The following is a 26,588-nucleotide window of genomic DNA, read 5'->3' as shown; positions in this document are numbered from 1 at the left end:
AACATTTCACATTCCAGTTTAAACACGAAACACGAATAATGGTCTGAACGGCATTATGTGAACCATTCAGACATATTTGGATAAATGCATTTGGACAAAACTGGAAAAATGTGATGTTTCATAACGGATTTGATGTGGCCTGTTATGAAAATCCTTCGCAATAACAACCTGGGTGTTAATTGCCCCTTGTGTTTTGGTTTTGCCCTGGTCATCATTCCCAGGCTAAATCAATGTGGTGATCTTACTACCCGCACATCTGGAAATTGTGGTAAAAGAGATTGCGGTAATAATAATAATAATAATATAATAATAATAATGTACCAATTGGCCATTGGAGAATCTTACTCACGGTTTGTTTGTTATGTCCTCCAGGGCACACCCGAGGAAGTGGTGAGGAACGGCACTGTTCCCAGGACCCAACCGACCAACGAGATGCCCCCGCCACCTCCCCCTCCCCCACTCCCCGAAGCCTCGTCAACTGCTCCCCCGCCTCCGCCTCCCCCTCCCCCTCCGTTGCCAACAGAGAGTGTGCAACCCAGCAACAGCCAACGCAGGCCTTCTTCATCTGCTGGAAGTAAGTATTGGCTTCTTCTGTGGCCCAAAGAGGCCTTTGATTTCCTGCCTGAGGTGATCAGGTTCTGGAGCGGAAGCTTAACCCTTTCCTCTCCCCTCCCCGAATGGTCGCAGCTGGTTGAATCCAATTTTTCTCTCCCCTGAAATTAGCCAATGCCCAATTTTGACGTACCGTGAGCGCAACACAGTTCGGGAACAAGAAGGGCCACACACCCAGGGTTGGAAATGTGAGGAGAACATAGTTATTTGGGGCAAATAAAAAATGTGAGAGGTTTGTGGCCAGATTTCGTAGCAAAGAAATAACTGAGTAATCCTGGTGGAGTTTTTAATGGGATTTCCCTAAGACAAGTGCGCGCCACCGAGGTTTGAATCTCTGAACCCAGAGGCACAGAGCTACAGAATGTTGAAGAGCACAGACGGGTCTGAAGAGAGAGAGCTCTTCCTCTAATCCTAGGCCTAGTTCTGGTGGGTTAGGCCTCTGGGTGTTGTCTCTGCTGCCTATTCGGGTGAACATTAAAAATCCCACAACGTTATTCAAAAAGAGAAAGGAGTTTCACTCGGTCTGTCCTGGCCAGCAATCCAACAGATTAATTGCTCGTTCATCTCATGGCTGTTTGTGGGACCTTGCTGAGAGCAATTTGACTGTTGCATTTGCCTACAAATTCAGTCACTACACTTGAAAGCGATTACATGTGAAGCGCTTTGAGATGTTTTTCAATGTCATAGGTGCTGAATCAAACATAAGGGATTGCTTTTATCGTTGCTCATGAATGGCCTATCTGTGTGTTTAACATTGTGCCTCTTATTCTACACTGCCTTCAGTGGCGAGAAGACAGGATACAGCCAAGAAAGGTTTTTTTAGATTCCATTGGTAAACTTGTGACTCCTTTGACCCCCCCCATCTCCTGAAGAAACTGCTTCTGATACCTGGTAACTTATGCCAACCTCCACCAACCACGTGTCTTTTTATTGGAAGTGAAATATTTACGAAAAACAATGTACTGAGGTTGATTCCTTAGCGAGGAACTGGCAACGTCCCTCACACATTAGTGTCAGGGGAGGTGATGGCTTCTTAAGCTGACCTTTCCAAGCAAGTTCTGCATATCTCCCTTTGTGGAAGTTAGTTAAACTCAAGGAGTTACCCCCAACCTGCACTCTCACTTCACTTGACAACAATTTACACGTGAAGGACTTCGAAACATTTCAATGTTAGGCACTGAATCAAACGCAAATGCTTTTATTGTTGCTGTTCCTCATGAACGGCCTATCTGTGTGTAGGGTGGGGGGGCTCTTGCCAACCAGTGCCAAATCCTTTTTGGGGTTCGGCAAGCAGGGTGTGTCTATATCTCCTGCCTGGGGAGAGAGCATGCACTCCCTTCCAGACATTTCCCAGAATTTTCCCTAGAAAATTCCCTATGTATGTGGAACTCTCAATCTGGTTTGGATCCTCAAGACACCTGGCCGACCGAAAGACATCTGATTAAAAGCTGACTGCCTACTGAAGAGATTGTGCTGGGACGTTTCTGAAACACTGTGTACGCTTTCTCAAATAAAATATATCATCTCTTGTGTTGTGTTTTCTACTTAACTGTCCTTTTTATCCGTGGAATTCAAGTTTTGGGCCTTTTCTGTTGCAAAAATTCACTCGCATTTTGCAACGGTTGTCTTGTCAGAAAGCCACCAACATGAGGAGCAGATTCACTGTGAGAGCCATGTTTCTTATGAAGAAAACCCACTGAGAAATACCGCAAATTTGGCCTCACTAGTATCTCTAATGGGACCTAATTTGTGGTATTGCTCAACAGATTTCCTTGATAAGGAAAGCTGGAGACATGTCTGTGGAAACGTAGACAATATCTGGGTAGACCACACTGATTAAGTGCTTTTGCAAATAATTTGTCTGGAATAAATGCCCTCCCCACCAACCGTCGTACCCTCTTCTCACCTCCTCAGAAAACATACCGCTCTCTCATAAACATGGTGAAAAATTCTCACATCACTCAAATCACAGCCCCAAATAAGATGTTTTCCTCTAAAATATCTGGTTTTAGTGTCAACCGTTTCCCTTTGATAGAATTGTTTGGCCTGAAGCCTGAATGTAGGCCCAACTCATGTTAGATGGCACTCAACTGCGGGTGACAACATCAATGATGTGACAAGTGTTCGGAGGCTTGGGCCAAACCTTTGTGTTGAAGTCGGGGAAAGGTGGGGAGGGGGTGGGGGGAGATAACAAATTCACACCCAAACCAGTTGAGAATTAAATTGGACCGCAACGTTTTACAATGAGATAATGATCACGTCACAGGTCACTTTTTTTTTTAGTCACCTTGTTTTGTTGTGTTCTTTCTCTGCATTTGCTAACGACTTCTCCTCCTCTTTGGTTTTTGGTCCCTTCTATCTCTCTACTTTCTCTCCTGTCTCGTGTTGTGATCATTCCTTTCGTGAACAAAACAATGTTCCCTTGTGTCCCATCACTTGCTCGGATCACGGCACTGTCACACCTTGCCTCTTCTTTCCTCACCCCCCCCCCACCCCCCCTCCACTCCACCCATCCTTCTTCTCCTCTCCTCCCCCAACCTGCCATGGGATTTTCCCGTCAACGATGAATAACGTTATGATGGAATCGGTAATCCCCTGCTCCCGTCTGCCTACCTTTCCTCTCTCAATGTTTTCTCATCCTCTAGACCGCAAAGGAGCAAGACAAATGAAGAGTGAGTAACCTGCTAACCAATTACAGTAGCGTTTGCCTCACCTTTGCACTAGCGTGTTTTCAGTGACATACAGTGAGATGCGGATAAGATCACATTGTCATAGTAGGAAGACACTCAGATCTGACTAACTCTTATCGACTGAACCTCCTGTATCGGGGAGAAAGAAGGCAAGTGCTATTGAAATCAAACTTTCTACGGGTGTAATATAAATCAGTGTGGTCTTATCAGATTTTGACTGTATTGCTCTCGTGGCCTGGCAAAGTAGACGCATTGCGGAAATCAATCCCGATGCAGGAGATTTATTTTTCAGCTTAATGTGAGTTTCATTTTCTAAAGTGTTCAGGAGCTCTGCGGCATATTGTGGTGCGTTTATTCTAGTTTGTTTCCGTAGATGCATGAATTAGCGTAGGACACTATGGGGGTCGCGCAGGTGTATTTTGTTCCGTTTCTGTCAATCTGAAGGTGAAAAAATGTGATGTCTTCCAATAGATTTCATCCGCCTCAAATTCAACCAACTTTTAGCCCGTGAGATCATTTTGCCTTAAAATTAAATATCGCTCAAAACTGTGAAAAATTCATCAATTCAGTCTTAATTTGAAAGCCGGAGTCATTAAACTGAGGTTCCGCCTGTCTGTTAGGTTGTTTGTTAGAGATCCCACAAAACAATTGGAAAGGAAGGGAGATTTCCCCCCTGATGTCCTTGGCCAACAATACACCAAGATCACTCGTCCCGTGGCTGTTTTCAGGACTTGACTTGGTTCTGGACAAAATCACCACAACTTTTGGCTACGAGACAGCATTTCCAGCAAAGCCCTTCGAAATGTATCTATCCCACCAGACGCGGCAGCCAATTTGCGCCCAGAGACTTCCCTCAAAAACCCGTGAAGTGAATGCGATCTCATTTGGGGGATTGTTGGCCCAAGTGAGAGAGAGAGTGAACCTCCCTTCTCGTTTTGAACAGAGCCAGGGGGGATTGAATGCCTTGATACAGTTATTGCTTTTGCATTTTCTCCTTCAGTAAATATTTAATTGGATTCTGTTGACTGTTGTTACTGTGAGGTGGGGCTGCCAATAAGATCTGGGAGATTTCCGATCTGAGCCAGACCGAATGGGTGGACAGACACACCCAATGTAAATGCTTCTGAACTAATACCTCTGTAAGCCCTGTTGTTCCCAATCCATTGACTCATAAATAATAGATAGGAACATCTTTCCTACGTGGCTAAAGTCATTTTTTGTCAGATTAAAACAGGCAACAGGCACCTGCATGCAAGTCTCTTCTGAATGTTTCATTGATTAAGCAGTTATACGATGAATTATTCAGCTGTAATCCAACAACGGATTTGGAGACACAGTAATGATTGAAGCTAAACAGAGGATAGACGGACTAAAAAAAATACATCATTTACCCTCAAACTTGTAGTCCAAAGTCTTTAACGCTCTCCAAGGTGGGCCAAAGACAGGCACTACCCCATGATCACAAAATCCAGCCCCTCAAACGACCCAAAGATAAATTATTCAGCCACCTTCTACCCCACGACCCTCTCTGTATCATACAGATGCCAGTCCCACATTTGCAACCAAGCGCGATTGAATAATAATAATAACAATAATCCCTGCCTTTGATTCTGTGCCTGATCACATCACTGAGACATTTCTAAGCGTGTCACCGAATATATCGTATAAGTGGTAAATTGCCTGGATATTTTGTGGGTGTAACGAGACAGCCAAGTGTCCCACAAACAGTCACGGATTGAGTGACCAAATTATTAGTTCATTTTCTGGGGAAGGGGTTATTACTCCACATACTCTGTATCTCTGTACATACTGGTTACTCTCTCCTTAATCTCTGCGTACTGGTTTAAAGCCAAGTCTCCTCACTGGGATGTCCTCCTGACGTGAAAGGCGCCATACAAATATCATTTGCTGCTGCTGTTGTGGTGGAAGTGCCGTCTTCCCATCAGCTGGTCAGTAGGTGATGTACACGTCAGAACTGCTCTAATTAGGGTTGATTCGAAATGGATTGAACCATTAAAACTCCGCCTTGATGGCTTCTCCCGTTCCCTTGAGGGATGTTTATACCTGGGCGGGCTTTGTGATCAGCAAGCTGATCTCTCGTCACTATTTACTCTGAGTTGCTAAGGCATGAGACCGACCGGGTGGAGCACCTCTGTTGGCCGGAGACAGATTTGAGAGTTGAACCAGCAGTCTGGCAGCAAGGTATTTGGTGAAGTTATATCCTCGACGTTCTCTTCGACCAGTTCTGTAACCTTTGCATTTAAAGCTTGCAAGGAAGTTCCATCATTCTGTCCACGTTTTAGTGTGTGTGCTGCTAACGTCTTGCCTAATGAATAGTTTGCACCAATTTGTTGCCGTGCATTCCTGATGTGCTCTTTGTACACGGCTAGAAAGTGTCCATTCAGTTATTTATCTATTTGATCCATTGCTCCCGTTGTCCTGAATCTAAGAGTCTCCACTAAAATCGATTGGTTTTATACAGAGATTGATATTCCTGGTGTCAGTGGCGAGTTTGATAGATTGTGAGCTCATAAGCTTTTGAATTCAATCGCACGGTTGTTTCATCGCTGTAATGTAACTGGAATGAACTGTTTGTTCCTGGCTATTTAATCCTTCAATAAGCATTTTATCAGCTTCATGATGAATACAGATAGAGAGTGAGAGAGAAAGAGAGAGAGACATAGCTGTCGTCTCACCTCAATGTAACTAACAGAGCTGTTAATGTCATTGAGACCCTTCCTTGACGCTGCACTGATTAGCATGAAACTATATTAAGATTCAGACATGAGTTCTTGCTAGGATTTAAAATGCTAAGACCCAGGATCTAAAGCTGTCCGAGACTTAAGCCTCCTCTCCTCAACCTTACAGGCCATCGGGTAAAAAAAAATCCTTCTGTTGTATTTGGATTGACAGCCACAACTTAATGCTGGTGTATTAAGCACGTGTGATCCTGTGCTGTTTTCCGTTTTCTCTTCTTCTGTGCAATATTATTGCTCCCCTCTCTCTGTGCTCAAGTCCTTTATCTACTCCTGGAAGGCAAGGACATACCATTTGGGTGTAATGAGGAATTGAGCGCATCTGCTTTCAGTGTGTAAATATTAGGCTCCTCTAACGATCCGACAAAGTCATGCACAAAGAGAAAAACATGTATTCGGTTTGAGACAGTTAATTGATGATGTGAGAGTGGCTGAAATGGGTCGCGAGGACAGGTAGTTCAGGTTAGACACTGGGGTTCATTTAACAAACAGCTGGACCCTGAATTAGAAAATTGGGATGGGTGTTCTGGAAGGATGAAGTCAAATGAGTCGAAGGGCCTTCTTCACTCTCTTGGGATCTAGAACTGCTCAGGAACCCTTCCTCCATCAATCTGTTTTCGTTCTGCAAGGTGACCAAAAAGTCGTGCTATCTACCCTGTTTATCTATACATAAAAAAATCAAAATTTCTCTTAAGACTTATCAGACATTGCAATGGTATCAGGACCTTTTTGGTCACCCCCATGTAAACCTTCGCCTCCACTTCTCACAGGCACAAAGTCGTTCAACATGATGTCACCCACTGGAGACAACTCGGAATTACTGGCTGAGATCAAAGCTGGCAGAAACCTCAAGCCAACTCCTCAGAACAAGGGCTATACCACTGTGTTCACTGGCACTGGCACTGGACCTGGACAAATGGTGAGTACAGCAGATGTTGTTGGCAGCCGCAGCAAAGCAAATCACTAAAAGATTTATCAGATGCTAAAGACCTTTCATGATATGCACGACCACATTTGGAGCCCTGTAGCTTAGTGGACAAAGCGCTCGCCTCGCAAGCGAGAGGCCTGGGTTTGATTCCCAGTCAGGGCGAAACTTTGGGCAAGTTTCCTTACTCCACACAACCCTGTTTACCAAGTAGTAAGAAGGAACCCGGTTGTTAATGGATTGGGGGATCGCTTTTCCGGGCGTAATAATTCCTTAAAAAAAAATTGGTCACTTCAATCCACGACTGTTTGTGGGGACGCTGCTGTGCAAAATTGGCAGCCGCATTTTGCCCACAAATCCACTTTACGGTGTATCCTGTGAAGCGCTTTGAGACGTCTCGAAGATGTGATCAGGCGCTGTATCAAATGCGAGGATTATTATACGTACGACCAAATTCTTTTTGCCATTAGCAGACGAAAACATGCACTAACTAACGTTTTTGTCCTCGTGTCTTGTGTTTGCGATGTGAACAGCCCGAGCACCCCGCGGACAAGCCGCAGGCCGCCAGCCCCACCGAGCCGATCGTGAACGGCAACGCCACCGCAGCGGCTCAGACCACAGTCGCCGATGTGGAGTCCCTCGTCCCCACTCACGACGAGCAGGGCAGGCCCATCCCCGAGTGGAAGCGGCAGGTGATGGTGAGGAAGCTCCAGGTCAAAATCCAGGAGGAAGAACAACAGAAACGCAAGGTGAGCCAAACCCCAATGGTTGTGTCTTCACCACTGCTTTGGCCTGGCCTCACACACCCTAATTCCCTCCCTATCGGTCTACGCTTGAGTCCCATTACACACCCTGTTTGCTTTGGCCTGCCGTCACACCCCTCTCTCCCCATTTGACTTCCTTTACATTACATTGAAAGAGGTACCAAGGAACGCTTTGATGTTGATGCACCTCGGGAAACTCATTCCGCCCGGCTCGTGACTTGTGGATTGGTTTGCTGTGGAGTTTGAGGTATTTTAGTGGTTGTGAGATTTCTGTGACTGGAGGCTGTGTAAAATTCTTAGACCGGGTTATAAGTCGGAGGTCGATTCTTCCGAGGACTGAATTTGAGGTTTTCTGCACAATTCTGGGCAGTGATCAGTTTGAAGGCAGTGGTCCTAAGGCTGAGACTGCGAGAGATTCTGAGTTCCTGATACCCTTTAATCCTAGAAAGTAAAAACCTACCTCAAGACGCAACATCAATGCACTGTGGGACATACACATAAACAAGACGCTGTACAAGAAAACAAAGTCATCCATGCTGAAACAGTTTCGTTAAGTACGGAATTAAACCTTTACGCCTGATAAACTGTATCCATAGTCACCGTACTTGGGTAGATATACACTTCAATTACACATAATAATATCTGAGCCGTTTCTATGGATACCTCCCTTGGGATTAGGTGCAAAACAGGTACCTGTTTTATCTGCTTGGAATTGCACAGCAGAAGAAGGTGCTCAAAGTAACTGGGTGATGTATCACCCAGGAACCGTGACATGCACAAGAACAAGCTAGCTGCAAACCATTGGAAGATCAGACCTATGGGGACCCTTCGAGATATCTGTACGTTGGGTCAGTTCAGAAGTTACCAAAGATCGAATCTTTATAACGAGCTTCTTAACAATTCTATTCGGCTGTTAGAAAAGGAGGAGGTGGCCATCGCTTAGGGACTAGAACGTTAGCAGCGCAAATCATTTGGTCGTACATTTTGTCGTTGTAGTTTCTCTAATACTTGAGTTCCTTTTTTTCCCCCAACACAAGGCTCAGTACTTGAGCATAACACTGACAAGACTTCTTACATATTGCCTTGGGTGTGTGCTTGCATTGCATGGGTTTGGTGTTTCAACGTTGCTGGAGTGTTGCCGAACATTAAAGCTGCAGTATCCATTCTGTATTGTGCTACAAGTACATTTGTCTGTTGGATACTAACGCCATATAGCGAAGCCACATCCCGTTAAGAAAACACACTAGGATTTGTTGCCAGTAGAGAGAGTCAAGCGATAGTTACAGTGGAACCTTAATTGACTAAGCGTGGGACCTTACATATGATAAACTTTGAATTTTGCAGTTAGGATGTTACCAGGTTAGCACACTGAAACCTGAGTTTACTTCTGTCTGATGCATAGGATGCTGTCGCTGTACTATGCCCTTCACATCATGAGCGCTGTCTCAACTAATCTTAATTTTACTTATCAAAAAAATTGCTGTGAAATGGCATCAAAGAACCGATGTGGTCAATTTTGCACTATTTCTTAACCAGTTCCTTTAATTAAGAAATCCGTTAAGAAAGACCGCAAAATTGATCCCGATGCTTTTTCCCAGGGTAAACAGCCACCCTCATACCTGATCAGACATAATGCCCTTGTGACTGGTTGGGTCCTGTCATTTGGTTCATCGTAAAGCAGAGAAATATCGGCAATCACAAACGAGGCAGTTTCAAAGTCCCATCTCACTACCCTCTGTGTAAAGTAGCTCCTCGTAATATCTCTTCTTGATTCCCTCGTTCCTATCTTATACTTGTGCCCCTAGTTCTGGGTTCCCCAACCAGTTGCAACAGCCCTCTTTATGCTAACCTTATCGAACTCTTTTATAATTTTAAACACTTCGATTCGATCCCCTCTTAAACGTTTTTTCTCTCGTGAAAAAAGGTCCAACTTATCCAGTCTATCCTGATAGCAGTAACAGACAATACATATATCCTTCCTATAGTGTGGAAATCGAGTTAGACAGATAAAATGATCCCCAAGCTTACGCCCATCATTTTCCTTACAGAATGAAATGTATTTGTCCCCTTTTATTTTTGATCCGTTTTTTTTTTGCTTTGCTTTGCCCGGTTCTTTTTTCCGCGAGCCTTGCTAACTGGAATAACATTCACCCCAGTAGCTGTAACTGGGGGTTCTCAGCTGTGGTTCGACTGTGAAAGATACAGGGCTGCCTGTCCCCTCTCAGGCTGTGTGAGACATTAACAAGAGCACAGTCGAGAACTTTTAAATCCTTCTTTCATCCTCGTCGCAACCAGTGAATTCACACGGCTAAATGCACAAACTGATTGATTGTCCAAAGAGTCACTGCTGACCCCTATTGATTTGCCGGTGGTTTCGCAACAACAACTTGCATTTATATCGCACCCATCACGCAATGTAGTGTCCCAGAGTGCTTGACATAACCTATAATCAGCTAAACTGTGACCCACTTTCTTCCCATGGAAAGCCTGGAATTTGCATCCTGTGTGGCTCACGTTTGTGTCTGTACCATTTCTAGGCCTGAAATTCCACCTGGTCTTTCACAGCTCGGACCATTTTAAACTTAAGACTGGGCAAATTGGTAAATAAATCCAGGCTCAATTTAGCAGCGATTTTTTCCATAGCTCTTAAAAAAAAAAGCTGCTTCCAAATTAAGGCTGGGCTTGAAGAATTTTCACTATCCCGCCTCCCCCTCTTACATTTTAAGATAAAATGGTCTTGCAGTTTTTTTTAGACCAAGACAAGGTGGAGTTTCACGCTTTCTGTGTTATATCTAAGTTGCTAACTTCACTGTTCGTGAAGCTCTGTAGCTCTACGGTGAAAGATTCTCACTCAGGATCATTGACGTTGCCTTGCCTGGAAGCCCAAGGTTTGGTATCAAAAGAGTTCAAGAAACGTAAACTTCCAACCAACATTGACCATAAAGTAGACATAAAACATGTCCTGACAGAAGCCACGTTATTAGTAGGATGTAAATATAGGAATATATAAATATATATTTGACAGCGCAAACTCAAGCCATCTTCTACACCACATTTTATGGCGATATCTGCCATACGGCCCATTTTAGTCAAATTAATAGCTCACTAAGCTGTTGTGTTAGACCGTTCAACTCTAAGCTTACAGAAAGGGTACTGCAACTTCATATGTTTTTGCGTTAGTATTTAGTGGTGCAAAAGTAAGTCTCCTAACAACCCAATCTCTGACTGAGATTAACCTCTGCTCTTTCTGAGTTGACCGTCAAATACAGTAAAGGGGAATCCTGTGATCCCCAACTCTCTGTCGTCTTTGAGAACAAATAATGTTTTGCCCTTGGAATGGCTAGAATAGTTAATGAGCTTCGAGGTTTATCGATTATTAAATGGAAATGGAAAGGATGGTACGTACAGAGGTTATTTGCTTTAAATGAGAACAATAATGGTCCTTGCATTTGATAAAATGGGTGAAAGTGATTGTAATTAATTCCTTCGTTGCACCACTAAACTACTGAAGGGAGTGAAACTGATAGACTGAAGAGAAAAATCTGGGTTCTCTCGTTTGCTGAGAGAGGTATCTCTCCCTTTGTTTCCTCCTGAGGCAGTTTGCGAATAACTATTACCAAACTGAGGCCTGGAGATACTCGCACGCGCACAATGCAATTCTGGGACCCTTTGGGGAGCTCATGACCGAAGACGATATCATCCGCATCGAGAAGCAGATTCAGAACCTGCAGGTCAGGCACAAGGTGCAGAAGGTGGAGACGGAACTGGAGCAGCTGGAGTACGAACTTCAGCAACTTCTGCCCGTGTCTGCCGCGTTGGTCCACGAGCATTTCACGGTGAATCCCAGGCGCCTGCCAGGGCACCCAGATGACCTGCCCGTTTGGTGCAGCAAAATCTCCACCCTGTTGAAAAGCATGGCTATTCTCCTCGCCACCTTGGGTGGGAAGAACATAGACATCTTTGACTTGATGCCCTCCACCGACCTAGGTAGGGGGCCTGTGGCGGAGCCGGCGAAGGCCTCCTCAGCCAAGGAGACGGGGGTGAATATAGGAAGGTCCCAATCGTTCAGCTCGAGTAGGGAGGAGGTTGAAAAGGAGATTCTGCAATGTGGCGTGTCTGTCAAAAACCTAAAGGCAAACTACGAGTTACAAGTGCAGTTGAAGCACATGGATGAGAACCAACAGAGGGTTTACAAAAGGAAGAGATCGCTGCCCGTTAGCTCCCATGAAACTATCCTAGAGGAATCCCATCATTTTAGTGCTAGGGCTGTGCAAAACAGTGAGTCGGAGGGGAGACTCCAGCAAAGGTCTCAAGGAAACCTTGGGCTGGGGATGGTGGATGAGCCATTAATCATTCCGAGTTATGCACCGTTGACGTACAACAGCGGTACAGACGGCTGCAGGAATGATATGGAGCAATATAATCGGGGTGATAATATGGACACGGAGACCTTATTCAGCTCAGACCTGATGACGAGGAGCCTTCCCGTGCAGACGGACCTCAGTTACGTGCAAGAATACATAGACATGAGGAAGGAGAGGATTGTCTTTCTCTTCCTCGAACACTGGAGGAAATGGACCTTCACGGAATCCTTCCGACAGAAGCAGCTGAGAGGCAGGAGGAACTCGGGGCACTTGAACGTGGACTTTGAAGATGAGGGATTCCTGTACAGTGCCTCGGAGCTGGATTGCGAGATCGGGAGAGGGCGGAGCGACGACGACCGGCTCCTGTACTTCATGAAGCAGAGGCAAGTGGTCGGCAAACTGATCGGGCATTGGAGGACGATAATAGCCCAGGTCCCAACGAGACAGATCAGACGTTTGAGTCGTCACCACATGATCTACTGGCCGGAGCACTTCCTCCCTCACGTCAACGGCGCCCCTGTGGCCTACGACAGCTTGAGTCTCGACCTCTTCATGCTCGGCTACTTCCAGCTGTTGGAGATGGGCATGACGCGGGCCGAGCGCAAGTTCCGGCACCTTCTGTGCTACGAGATGTTCGACCGGCTGGGCAGCCACACCTGGGAGCTGATCCGAAGGTTCCACAAGATCATCATGGAGGAGATAGAGTCAGGGAAGCGAGATTGGACGGACGGATTCGAAGACGTCAAACAGTGTTTCTTTGGCGACTTGGCTGAGGTCCATCGCGGTGACTGGGAGCCCCTGGAGGAAGCTCTATGCCCCAGACCAGCCACGTTATCTCGTCAAACCTCCTTTATGAGCAGCTCCAGCGACCTGCTGGTCGGCGATGGGGCTGGGGAGGGGGCCGAGCTGAAGCCCATCAGCAAAATCAGGAAAGACTCCATTCAACTGATTTCCGAACTGGGAGAATTCAGCAGCGCGGAGATTTGTCGATATATCGATCGCAGTTTTTCCTTCTGGAAAGAGAAAGAGGCAGAACTATTTGACATCTAGGCGGATGCTCGTGTTCTCGGGTGTGTTTTTCTGGGTTTAAGGATTTTCCCAAATTCTGCGACTTTTGAATTTCACAGTAGTTTTAAGGCTAAAACTGTCTGGTTGTGTGATTGCTGCCTCAGGCCGTTGCCATCGCTTTGGCCACTTGAGTGGGTAAGCTCATCACATAGTAAATCCGTAAAGTCAGATACAGTTTCAACCTCACAATGCACACACATACTTTTCATTTCTGCTTGTAACGCTTCACCATGTAAGGTCCTGTTCAGACTTTTCCTGTCACGGAATGGTAACAGGTATTCCAAGGTGTGATTAGAAGCCATGAGTTTTCTTTTATTAAGCGTTCTGTTGCGGGTTTACATCTTATGCCCAGTTTACTATTCTTGCCCCTTTCCAAAGTCTACGGTTACATGTGTATTTAATATATAAAGGTATGTCTGGTGGCCTTTACATTGGCTGGTTGTTTAGATTTGTAATATTCATCATTTGCACACTAATCCTTTCCAGTGTTAGGGGGAGATTTGACCAGAATGTCACTTTGGGACACATCAAGTGGCAGAGTGAGAGGCCACAGGTTCAGGGTTCCTGAAGGTCATTTAAGAAATGTGCTTTAATGGGAGGATGGGTGGGCGAGCAGTTACTCCGGACTTCTGCACTCGAACCTCTCGTGTGATCATGAAATATATTGGGGAATGGGTGGGAATCGAAGATTTTAAGATCCTTTTAGTCTTACTTAAAGGTTTGAGCTATGGGGAATGTGATTGCTGACGCTGTGCTTGAAATGTCGGTGGTCTTCTCTTCTGGTCGTGGAATGCCCTGTCGCTTGTGCCGAACACGCCCGTACAGAATCATCAATAAACGTTAGAAAGATGCCCTGGATGGAGTTCGTTCTCGAATCTCTTTGGGCCTTAGAGAGATGTTTCACAAGTCTCTCTTCTTAGTAATGTGACTCATTAGTTATTCATATAACCCTCACATCTGATATAGCACTTTGGGAGACGGTGCAAACAGTTACATTTGTGACAGAAATGGGGGTCGCTGCCCGGTTCACTGCGCTGTGTCTTTGGGTCGTTTCACTGTCCGTTGAGATTGTCTCCAAAACCCGAAAAAGGTTTGAGGAGGAACTTACACTTTCATAGAATGTGAAAAGCAGGAGAGAGTCTGACGAAGAGCGTGAAGACGACAGAGGGCAAAATGCAGGTCTCTTGGGGTTGAGCATTGAAACTTTTCTCGACACAGGAACCCGGCCTGGGTCCAGGTGCTGTGGTCTGCGCAGGTTGAAATTCCATCCACCCGACCCTGTTTGCGTCTTCGATCTCATAACGTGCAGGAAGTACGAAGCTATTTTAGGTAACTTGCTCACTAAGGCTGGAACACCCACAGGTTATGGCGGGTTAGACCTCGTTCGGACTGTGCGTTCAAGTCACAATGTGGAGCTTGAACCCACAATCTTCCGATCCAGAAGCCAGTTCCTTAGGTTTGGGGACAACTGAAACTCCGGATGTGGTGAGCGAGCCTTGCATAGACTTGATTAACGGATTTAGGCCACATCTCGGACATTCCCCTAACAATGTCTTTATTTCACTAGGTTGCCCCAGTAGTACCTGCACGGAACAATCCTAGCTTCTTTAAGGCCCGAGCTACAGTACTTCGATGCTTTGAGAATTCATCTAACACAATGCTATGGGCTGGTGGGGCACCACAAAGGAGTTGCCCGGACAACTAGGAATAAATATATATATATATATTATATACACACATAGACTCTCGATCCTTACTGTGAATTGGAGATAGAGGTTAAACGCATACTGTAACCTCTCACTGCACTGCACGTCTTCTGTGAAAAAGTTTCTGGACTTGTGCTGGACACACTCTCTTCCTCTTATGTCATGGATGTTACGAACCTGAGTAAGCGCTGCCTTCTAGGATGTGCGTCTGACTTGACTGTATTGTGATGTATTGGCTAAATCGACAAAAAACATTTGTTATGTTAAAAAAGCCAATTGACGCCCGAAATTCCAGTCTTAGCCCCCTCCCTTGTCTCCTTCAAGTCCCCTCTCAAAACCCTCCTCTTCGACCGTGCCTTTGGTCAGGAGCAGAGTAAAGGCTGCCCCAACCCCTCACCCTCACATTAACCTCACGCTATCTCTACTTTAACGCTATAATTTTGCTACTAGTTTTATTCGTTGCATTTCTTTTATTTTGCTTGCTGCTCGGGCCAGTGAAAATCCTGATATCACTTTAGCAAACAGAATCACAAACATCAAACCTGCGAGAGACTCTGTAGCTGGAAGCTACGGACTCTAATCTCAATCCTGTGCTCCTATACATTTCACATTGTTCCTCTTCAAGTTACTTATCCAGCTGCCTTTTACATGTTGTCTTAGTTTCAATAGCCGCAAATTGTGCCTATAATAATAATAATAATCCTTGCATTTGATATTACGCCTTACCACGTCGTTGAGACGTCTCAAAGCGCTTCACAGAATATACTGTAAAGTGAATTGACTGCGTATTTTGCGGGCGAAATCTTCCAGGGTTGTTTAATAAGAATAATTCTTGCATTTGTTACAGCGTCTTTCGCATCGGGAGGACACTTTATAGGATTTACCAGAGTCCACCCACTCCCCCAGCGCATTTGAATGTCTCAGATTCCTTAACAAGGAATCCCGTTAAGAAATAGCCCAGGTTTGAGAAATTACAATGTGTGCTGTGCTGATTATCACTGGTGATAATTAGCACTTGACACTTTACAATTATTCACGCCTCACATGTCAGGGTCACAGGGTGGAAGCTTATTCAATGCTCAAACCCGAACAAGTGGGAAATGCAACACAGCACAACTGATCTCAACTCGCAGTGCACGAATATATCGGGGGTTTGAGGGGAGGGAAGGAGGGTGAGGCGAATCATGGGGTTTAAGGCAACTCCAAAAGTCAGACCAGAGTTGTAACACTCCGCCTCCCATTTTGACATTCATGTGCAGAAAACGGCTGGCGATTTGAGTGAACCCCTTTTTATTTGGCGACAGTTGGGAGCTTGTTTTCTGTTTGATTTGCTTCTCCGCACAGAGATCAAATCCTTTGTGAACCCATGTTTTTGTTAAAACTCTCTGCCACCTCGTGGGAAGGCTGCACCTCGTCAGCCGTTGGTATTCGCTTCACCTTGAACCCCTTCCCGAGGGCACAGGACCTTCCTAAGAGTGTAGAATAGACCGACCGACCCTGGAACCCCGTCATCTCCAGTGTATCTCAAACAGCCACGGCTTAAAGCAACCATTTATTCTCCTCCAAGAAGTCAGATTTCACCACTGATTTAGTTACAAGCATTTATGTAACTAAAGAGAAGTTTAAAATCTGGGTTAGGGTCAAATGGTGCATTCTATGCTGTCTGATCAGAAATAGAGTAAAACTCACATAAGTCACGATCTGTATAAACCGTATGATGGCCTAATTCGCAGATCTGCCCAAGTCCCGTTGAATTTCCTGTAACTGCTGCAAGTTTGATATAACTCATACATCACATAAAAAGTCATATTAAATATACGGTCCCAACTGATACGACTTGTGTGAGGTTTACTCCCTTAAGTTCCTCTTTTAAAAGGAATTTGAATTCACATTTCACCTGCGAACGAATTGTGCTGCTAATTTAGATCTTAACACACACCAAAAAAAAAACCTAGTTGAAAATGTCATAACAACAATAATAATAGTATTATCGACTAGATTGTTAACTTGTTGTGGTCTTGTTTGATGTGCGACACGTCTGTAACTTCTTTTGTGAAATAAAGATTTTGACCTTGGGGCTTTACGCCACGTCATTGAAAGCTGTTCCGTGTGTTTTTTTTAACATTGCTGCAATTCCCAGGGGAATAATTAATTATTGACGTCTCAGCTTGTCTTACTTACCAGGCCCTCCAAGCGCCCGTCAAGCAAGCTGTCACAAAGTGCAGCTGAGCGTGCAAAGCAATAGGTAGATGAGTTATTTAACACTGGCTTTCAATGGCTTATTGTAGAGGGCTCAACTTACGCATCAAGCTCATCAATGCTTCCGCCGTTCGCAGTGTTTCAACCCTTTGTAATTGGCTCTGTGATCAAATGGACTGTGCGCCTGTATTAAGGAATCCGGTTGCCGTGTGTAATGTAACTGTGATATGTTTACTGATTGAAGTGAATCAAAGTGACTGCTCAAAATCATGGTCTGGGTATCATCACTGTGCTGCTCTCTTTCTCTCTCTCCCTCCCTCCTCCCTCTCTCGCTCTTCCTCTCCCTCGGAGTGAGCCATACGTTGGCAATTGCGTTCACAGTCAGAATGACATCTGAGCAGGAGCACTAACCGCCATTAGACAAAGAGTTTTCACTGAAGAGATCTGTTTCCAGTGGAAAATACTCACCTTGGGATTTCCTCCCGCCGTGAAAGGTGGAATACAAATGTAATCTGTCGCTATTGTTGTGCGTCAACCTGGAATAATGGTCGTCAAAGCAATTGTGATGACCGTACCACATTGCTATAATTGGAATAATTACCACTAAACATCAGCGGAAAACAGTAGGGCGGGTATTCTGGAACAGTGAGATGGAAATGAGGCAAAAAGGCCTTCTTCGTTTGCACCTGTTTTGAAAGTGTATTTTGCGTTGGGGGGTGGGGAAAGATTGTCTCCAATTGGGATTCCCACCTCTCCACTCAATAGCAGCAGTAGAATATAGAAATGTTTTACCACAAGTGATTGTGGACTCCACGTCCACTTTAAAGGGAATTGGAGAAATGCTTGATGAAGATTACATTGGAGAATGCAGGGAAAGAGCAGGGAGCAATCTCACTGGGAAGTATTGGGAATGTTGGGAGTTGAGCACATACTTCCAGTAAAGGATGTGTAAACCGCAGACATGATAGGCCGAATGGCCTCCATCTGCAACGTAATAACAATTGAGCAATAATAATCCGCGCCCTGGACGCTGAAACTCCAAATAAAACGCGAGACCTGGCGCTGAACGTTTCCTCACTCTTTCGTTGTCTTCCCTCCGCAGGAAACCGAGGAAGCAGCTCGCTTAGCAAGCCTTCCCGCCTGGAGAAGGGAAATAGTCAAAAAGAAAATGGACGAGGAAAGGTACAACTCTGCCCTGAAACCATGAACACACGCATTTTATGTTCGTTACAATCGAAATGTTTTAAGGTTAATGTTTTCTAATTTTTTTTGTTTTTCCCTCTCCCACCCGTCTCTCTTCTCTTCTCATTCTTCACAGGGAGCAAAGGAGGTGAGTGATCTCTTATTCTATTATCGCTGCTCTGTTTCCAAACCTTTTGAGGCTCTGCGGGTTAAGGAAATCGCCGCATGTGAAATTATGGGTGGAAACAGGGGTGCGAGAAAAGTTTGGTCTCAGTTGGGTTAATAATAATAATAATAGTTGCATTTGAAAAAGCTCCGTATCACGTCGTTGAGATGTCTCAAAGCTCTTCACAGAATATACTGTGAAGTGAATTGACTGTATATTTTTGTGGGCGAAACGTTAAGAAAGAAGGTGGTAAACAAAAATCAGCCAGGGCGAAAGCCCAACCCCATCCGCCTCTTAGATTGTGCCTTTGGTCACCCTCCTCCCCCTACCCTCCCCGTCCTTTCAACCCTCTTGATCCCAACCACCAGCTCGGGTGCAGATCCCTGACTGTCCAGCGCCTTTGGACATCCTCCTGACACGAAAGGAGCTATTACAAAAGTAATTTGTTGTTGTTGTTGTTGTTGTCGTCCTCACTTCACCTCCTCACACACACCAGGGCCTGTGGGATGTAATTAGGACATTAGGAGTCAGGCTCCGCCTGTTAAGTGCTCTGAGATGCTACCCTGCTTGGAGCTCGCTATATAAGTGCACGTTGTTGTTATTATTGTTGTAGTAGGACACCTTGGTTGAGTCTGGGGTCCTTAATACCGTGGCTCCTACCAATCTGTACCTGCATTCGTCAGGCTTGTGTGTACTCTCTCCTGGACTAGCACTGTGATTGTGACTCTTTTTTTCCCCCTCTGGGAATTAGGAAAGAGGAAGAGAGACTGAAGAATGCAGAGGAGGAGAAGGAAAGGCAGCAAACGGAGAAGCTTCGGACCCTGGGCTACGATGAAGCCAAACTGGCCCCTTGGCAACGGCAGCTCATCCTGAAGAAAGGCGACATAGCGAAGGAATAAGAACCCTCTCAAAGCATTCCTCTATCCCTGGTGTAGGGTGATCTGTGCTGTTCAATAGACAGTTTAATTCAAAGGCTGATTACACCACTAAAACTCATAACCCGCAATGTCTTTCCTCCTCTTCGCAGTTTCTATGGAACTCATAAAATGCCAATGCTCCCAATTTTGGGAAGATATCAACTTGTGTGTCCACATTTGCACACAATTCCTGTTCCTCCACTTTCTGAGCATCAATGATAATCTCGGGGTGGACTGAATGCACTCCCAGCCCCTCACTAACATGATGCAGTTTTTTTTTGAACACAAATCTTCCCGCATCCCAAGTCTATGATAGAAAATCACAATGTCACTTGCGATACATCTTTTCATTATTTTCGTCCACAGAATACACTTTCAATTCATTTTACAGTACATCCCGTGAAGCGCTTTGAGACGTCTCGCTGATATTGATAAGGCGCTGGATCAAATGCAAGGATTATTGTTATTGTTATTATTATTATAATACAGGGGAGCGTTGATTAAATCCTTCCAATTGACCCGTATCACATTTCCCAGAGTAAAACATACAGTTGTAAGACAATGTAAACTGGAAATCCTAGCCTCCCTCATCTTCCCTTTTCTCAGTTTTATTATTTTGTGTTATTTTTTTTTAAAAAATGGCTGGAATCGCAACACCATGCAAATGCTCGTTACCTCAAGGAGAGGAGATCCAACATAAGCATTCAAAACGTCACTGAACAGCACAGCTTTGCCGCTCTGTTAGGCTTCTCAACTGCAGTCGCTCACCGGAAATTGCTCGTCTCTGAGCAGAAAACGGCGCAACACACACATAAATCAAATTCAGATTCAAACACAATATGTCCCCTGAATGTTGTACATATTTCAATAAACACCCACTGCTTTTTTTTTTCTACGTGGAGTCTACATCTGTCGCTTTAGCTATCAGTCTGTCTACAGGGACGTGCTTTAGGATGTACACATTTGCAAGACTATTGTAAAGAAATGCTTGTGATTATTTACACACAGCTCACGGAATATGATTATATATATTTTCTTGGATGCCATAACGATGTAACAGAAAGCAGAGGTCAGGCTTTATTTGCCACGAGTTCCTTTCCGTAGATTAGCACTTTATTAAAAGCATCTGAAAACTTTTACATCTTTTTTTGGGGGGGGTGGTGGGGTGGGGAACGGGCAGGCGACCCTGTACAATTAGTAATCTCAGCGGCTATCCTGTACCATCTTGACCATTTAATAAACCACGTAAAAAAAATGTTTCTGACTGTACTTATTTTCGACGAGGATTTTGATTTCGACCAGTTTTGATTTAATTTGTAATACGACCAAGTGGATGTAGTAAAGCCCCCACCCCCACCCCCCCACCACCCTCCAATAAATAATCTTTATTTGTTCAACCTTCAGTAATTCACCTCTGGAGACATTAATCTACACGAGAGGCACTGTCGAAAGGCAAATTGTTTTTTTTGTCATCAACTCTGAACATTTGAGTACTTTGTGTACAATCCACTAAATTGTCAAGAACCTCCTTTGTCAACTAAAAAAAAAAACTATCCGTCTCCGGTCACAAACTTTGCGTCCTCAGGGCAACGCGGCTTCGAATGATGCCTTCGGTCCCCTTGGAACCGCAAAGAAGCGGCTCGGCCCGTTTTGACCCAAACTCTCCCAACCACACAGAACACGATCAAACGACGCAGCGAACACGGTCAGAACTGAGATGGATAGAGCATCGATAATAATAATAATAATAATAATAATAATAACAAGGTCTGGTCTGTGACCGGCATCTGCGGTTTTAACTGTTTTAACTCGGAATAACAACAAAACTTTGCATTTATATAGATACAACAACAACAAGATTGCATTTATAGAGCTGCTTTCTCTTGAGAGGACGTCTCAAGGCACTGGACAGTGGGGTCGGGACCCGAGCATTGGGGGGGGAAATGGGGAGGGGAGCGGAGGGAAGGGAGCGAGGAGGGGGTAGAGAGAGTTGAGAGCGGAGCTGAAGATACCGTCTTGAGACCGGCCTCGAAGGAGGAAAGGGAGGAAGCGAAGGCACCGGGGGATGGAGTGCCAGAGCCTCGGGGCTGATAATAATAATAATAATCCTTGCATTTGATATAGCGCTTCACAGAACACACTGTAAAGTGAATTGACTGTATATTTGTGGGCGAACGCGGCAGCCAATTGCGCACAGCAATGTCCCACAGACAGTCGTAGATTGAAAATGACCAATTTATTATTGTTTGTGGTTTTGGAGGGATTATTATTAGGCTCTGTGTGGAGTAAGGAAACTTGCCCGAGGTTTCGCCCTCTGCCTGGAATTGAACTCAGGTCTCTCACTTGCAAAGCGAGTGCTCTAACCACTGAGCTACAGAACTCCACTGATAGACGCCCTTCACACCGGGAAGCCTCCGGGAGCTCCTCAACGGGAGGGTGGAGGGGGGTCAGAGCCTCAGCGCGACGTGGGGGGGACGGTTCTGTCTTTAGTTTGTACTCCAGGGGAGAGCGCGAACGCAGTCCCCCACTACCACAAATTTTGCAGTCGAGTATCCCGCATTTGGGGACATCGCAGGCGTCAGCACACCCGAAGTGCAATGGGTTAGCCTCGTCCTGGGAGAACCACCTTCATGATCATGGTGTCTCCCCTGCCAGGTAAGTATGCTTAACTGGGGCTCATCCACGCCGGCTCACTCCTCGCTCCACCTCTCACGTCTACACTGCCTCTCTCCTTTTTTTTTAGTCCCCTCCTCCTCTCTCACTCCTCTTCTTTCTTTCAATCAACCGAAAAACCCTTTCGCCGCGTTTCCTACTTTTACCCGTTTCTTCTTCTTTTTTTTTAAAAAAAAACACGAAAGGTCATGATGTCGGTCTGAAGCGGCTTTGCTTTTTTTTTAAAAAAAAAAGGTCTATAAGAGAAGAACTCATTTGCATTTTGGGGCCATAAGAGGAAGGCGACCGATGCTGACGTCACCGCCTCCAGCAGCGCCAGATGTGTTCCTGCGGCGCGGCGCCCCCTATCGACCAAGACGCCGACATTACACTTGTACACCTCCTCCCCACCTCAGGCACCGTCCACGGTTGCACACTCCGCCAGTCCGGAGCTTTGTGGTCTTGTTTGACTCTTAATAATAATAATCACAATAGTAATGTGAAGCGCTTTGAGACGTCGAGAAGACGTGAAAAGCGCTTTATCAAATGCAAGGACTATTATTATTATTATTATTATTATTATAATCCTCGCATTTGATAGAGCGCCTTATCATGTCTTCGAGGCGTCTCAAAGCGCTTCGCAGAATATGCTGCAAACAACAGCAGCAAAATTACATTTGTATGGTGCCTTTCACGTCATTTGTGTGGGACGTCCCAAGGCGCTGGACAGTCAGTGTTTCGGGCCTGAGCTGGGGGTCGGGACTTGGGGAGGGTGGAGGACAGAGAAGGAAGGAAGGCTCCGACACTGTCTCATGCTGTAGGCCACCGACCCTCATACACGCATTCATTACATCGAGGCTTGACTAAGCAAACTCACTGCTTGTCGGCCTCCCCAACTCCTCCCTCCACAGATCATCCAGAACTCTGCAGCCCGTGTCCTCTCCGGCACTTGGCTCCGTGATCCTATCACTCTCATCCTCTCCCAACTCCACTGGCTTCCCATCACACAGAGGATACAGTTCAAGTTCCTCGTCCTCTCCTTTAAGGCCATCCATAGCCTTTCTCGCTCCTACCTCTCTGATCTCCTGACTCCCTACCAACCTGCCCGCTCCCTCCGTTCATCAGGCTCCAGCCTGCTCCATGTCTCCTGCCCGACCCGCCCTACCATTAGTGGTCGGGCTTTCAGCCTCTCTGCGCCCACACGCTGGAACACCATCCCACGATTGCTTCGCTTCCTCCCGCGCCTCCTTCAAGGCCGGTCTCAAGACCCTTCTCTTCGACCGTGCCTTTGGTCTCCTTCCCACCTCTCTGCCTTCCCCCCACCCCCTCCCCTATGCTCGAGCCCCGACACCTCACTTTGGGAAGTCCTCCTGATGTGAAAGGCGCCCTCCATAAATGTAATTGTGTTGTTGTTGATGTTGGCCCTCACCTTCGAAGCCCTGTACGGCTTTGCTCCCCACTACCCTCTCCGAACTCCCAACCCCCCTTACCACCCGGTTCGCTCCCTCCGCTCAGCGTGGTCCAGCCTGCTTCACGTGCCTCGCCTTGCTCTCGCCCCATCACCGGCGGGGGGGGGTGGGGGAGAGCCTTCCGCCACTCCGCACCCACACACTGGAACCCTCTCCCGCAGGGTCCGTCTCAACCCCTCCCTCACCCTCTTCACCACGCGCTTTGTTCGGATCTCTCTACTTCTCCACCTCAGGTCCTGAACTCTGGTCTTCCCAACGCCTCGGGACATCCTCCTGACATGAACAACAACAACAAGATTCCATTTATAGAGCGCCTTTCACGTCGGGAGGACGTCCCGAGGCGCTGGACAGTGGGGAGGACGTCCCAAGGCGCTGGACAGTGGGGGGGACGTCCCAAGGAGCTGGACAGTGGGGAGGACGTCCCAAGGCGCTGGACAGTGGGGAGGATAGTGGGGAGGACGTCCCAAGGCGCTGGACAGTGGGGGTCGGACCCGAACATTGAGTGGGGGAGAGATGGTCAGGGGGTCAGGGTGAGGAGAGGGAAAGGGAGGGGGCGAGGAGGGGGTAGAGGGAGTTGAGAGAGGAGCCGAGGTCTCCAGACCGGCCTCGAAGGAGGAAAGGGAGGAAGCGAAGGCACCGGGGGATGGAGTGCCAGAGCCTCGGGGCTGATAGACGCCCTTCACACCGGGAAGCCTCCGGGAGCTCCTCGACGGGTGGGTGAAGGGGGTCAGAGCCTCAGCGCGATGGGATGGTTCTGTCTTTAGTTTGTACTCCAGGGGAGAGCGCGAACGCAGTCCCCCACTACCACAAATTTTGCAGTCGAGTATCCCGCATTTGGGGACATCGCAGGCGTCAGCACACCCGAAGTGCAATGGGTTAGCCTCGTCCTGGGAGAACCACCTTCATGATCATGGTGTCTCCCCTGCCAGGTAAGTATGCTTAACTGGGGCTCATCCACGCCGGCTCACTCCCCGCTCCACCCCTCACGGCTACCATGCATCTCTCCTTTATTTTTTTCCCTCTTTTCTTTCGATCAGCCCCAACACCCCTTTCTCGACCTTTCCTGCTCTCACCCGTGTGCGCGGGTGTGCGTTTTTGTTTTTGAAGCGAAGCGTTCGGTCCTGAACGAAGCGGCTTCTGTTTTTTAAAAAAATAACATCTAATTTGCATGTCGGCCGTAAAAGGGACGCGACCGACGTCGACGTCACCTTTTTTTTTCCTCTCCGAAAGCACAGCGCCCTCTAACGACCGAGGCACCGACGTCACACATGTGCAGCGCTCCTCCTCCTCCTCCTCACCGAGGACGTCCCAAGGCGCTGTACAGTGGGGAGGACGTCCCAAGGCGCTGGACAGTGGGGAGGACGTCCCAAGGCGCTGGACAGTGGGGAGGACGTCCTCCGATGCGCTGAGCGCATCGCCATCCACAGCTGCGCGGAGGCTCCGCCCTCCCTCGCTCTGCCCGTCTGGAGCTTTGGGGGTCTCGTTTGATCCTCAACTGTACTTTGGAGCCCACGTCCGCGCCACGACCCGCTCTGCCTTCCCCCCCGCCCCCCACCCCCGGCCCCACTGAAACCCTCACACGCGCCTTCACTGCGCCCGGGCTCGACTACGCAAACTAAGCTGCTGGTCGGCCTCCCCGACCCCTCCCTCCCTCCCGCCCTCCGCAGGCTGCAGGTCATCCGGAACTCCGCAGCCCGTGTCCCTCTCCCGCACCGGGGCTCCGCGACCCTACCGTCCCCCCCCCCGCGCCCGACTCCACCGGCGCCCCATCACACCAGAGGATACGGTTCAAGATCCTGGTCACCTTCAAAGCCCTCTCCGGTCTTGCTCTCCCCCCCCCCCCCCCACCACCCCTTACCTTTCCGAACTCTAAGCCGCCCCCTACCCTCCCTACCGCCGTTTGCTCCCTCCACTCAGCGGGCTCCGGGCCCGCTTCACGTCCCCCCCCACCACCACCCACCCGCCCCGCCCTCCCTCCTCGCCCGCCCACTGTCCCCCCCCCACCACCACCCACCCCGCCCCGCCCTCCCTCCTCGCCCGCCCCACTATAGCCTTCCGTATCCCAGTCTGCACCCAAAACCGTGCAACTCCATCCCACAGCGCCGCACCTCCATCCCACCGCCTTCCAGACCGGACCCCCCCCTCACCTTCCAGACATTGCCCCTCACCTTCCAGACCGGAGCCCCCTCTACCTTCCAGACCGGACCCCCCCTCACCTTCCAGACCAGACCCCCCTCACCTTCAGACATCCCCCCCCTCACCTTCCAGACCGGATCCCCCCTCACCTTCCAGACCGGACCCCCCTCCACTTTCCAGACATCCCCCCCCTCACCTTCCAGACATCCCCCACCTCACCTTCCAGACATCCCCCACCTCACCTTCCAGACCGGACACCCCCACCCTCCACCTTCCAGACCCTCTTCTTTCAACCTGTGCTTTCCACCTCTCCCCCAACCCAACCCAACCCCGTAACGCTACCCCTCCAGTGCCTCTCCTGGCTGGAAACACCTCCCATTAGCCTTTCAACGAGGAGGAGGGGTGGGGGGGGGGCGCAAAGCCTCAGCACAATGGCGATGGTTCTGTCTTTAGTTTGTACTCCAGGGGAGAGCGCGAACGCAGTCCCCCACTACCACAAATTTTGCAGTCGAGTATCCCGCATTTGGGGACATCGCAGGCGTCAGCACACCCGAAGTGCAATGGGTTAGCCTCGTCCTGGGAGAACCACCTTCATGATCATGGTGTCTCCCCTGCCAGGTAAGTATGCTTAACTGGGGCTCATCCACGCCGGCTCACTCCCCGCTCCACCCCTCACGGCTACCATGCATCTCTCCTTTTTTGTTCTCCTTTTTCCGCTCTTTTCTTTCTTTCGATCAGCCCAAACCCCTTTCTCGACGTTTCCCGCTTTTATCGATCCGCTGGTTGGTTTTTTTTTTAAAAAAATGACATTTTTAAAAAAATATATATAGAGATGTAAAACGAGAACTCATTTGCATTTTGGCCGTAAAAGGAATGCGACCGAAGTACGACGTCATCGCCTCCAGCAGCGCCAGATGTGTTCCTGCGGCGCGGCGCAGCGCCCCCTATCGACCAAGACGCCGACATTACACCTGCAGGTCTC

General features: G+C 47.5%; 1 protein-coding gene and 3 non-coding genes across 4 annotated transcripts in view; 1 reads left to right on the top strand and 3 right to left on the bottom strand.

Moving 5' to 3' along the window:
* espn (espin) overlaps positions 1-20,604 on the top strand; it is a 49,662-nt gene extending 29,058 nt beyond the window's left edge. The window contains exons 9-14 of the mRNA XM_007902167.2: positions 373-574; positions 6,829-6,977; positions 7,517-7,732; positions 18,187-18,266; positions 18,403-18,414; positions 19,184-20,604. Coding sequence (XP_007900358.1) covers positions 373-574; positions 6,829-6,977; positions 7,517-7,732; positions 18,187-18,266; positions 18,403-18,414; positions 19,184-19,331 — 807 coding nt within the window. The 3' untranslated portion in view covers positions 19,332-20,604. The remainder of the gene's footprint in view (positions 1-372; positions 575-6,828; positions 6,978-7,516; positions 7,733-18,186; positions 18,267-18,402; positions 18,415-19,183) is intronic.
* A 1,244-nt stretch (positions 20,605-21,848) lies between these two features.
* LOC121850733 lies at positions 21,849-22,012 on the bottom strand. The gene has a single exon (XR_006085735.1). It is a non-coding gene; the product is annotated as a U1 spliceosomal RNA (small nuclear RNA).
* Positions 22,013-24,243: 2,231 nt separating this feature from the next.
* Positions 24,244-24,407, bottom strand: LOC121850732. The gene has a single exon (XR_006085734.1). It is a non-coding gene; the product is annotated as a U1 spliceosomal RNA (small nuclear RNA).
* A 1,661-nt stretch (positions 24,408-26,068) lies between these two features.
* LOC121850723 lies at positions 26,069-26,232 on the bottom strand. The gene has a single exon (XR_006085725.1). It is a non-coding gene; the product is annotated as a U1 spliceosomal RNA (small nuclear RNA).
* Between the last annotated feature and the right edge of the window lie 356 nt (positions 26,233-26,588).

The sequence above is a fragment of the Callorhinchus milii genome, unplaced genomic scaffold, assembly GCF_018977255.1.
Source record: "Callorhinchus milii isolate IMCB2004 unplaced genomic scaffold, IMCB_Cmil_1.0 Scaffold24, whole genome shotgun sequence".
Lineage (NCBI taxonomy): Eukaryota > Metazoa > Chordata > Chondrichthyes > Chimaeriformes > Callorhinchidae > Callorhinchus > Callorhinchus milii.
This window is presented reverse-complemented; position numbering and strand designations above follow the sequence as displayed.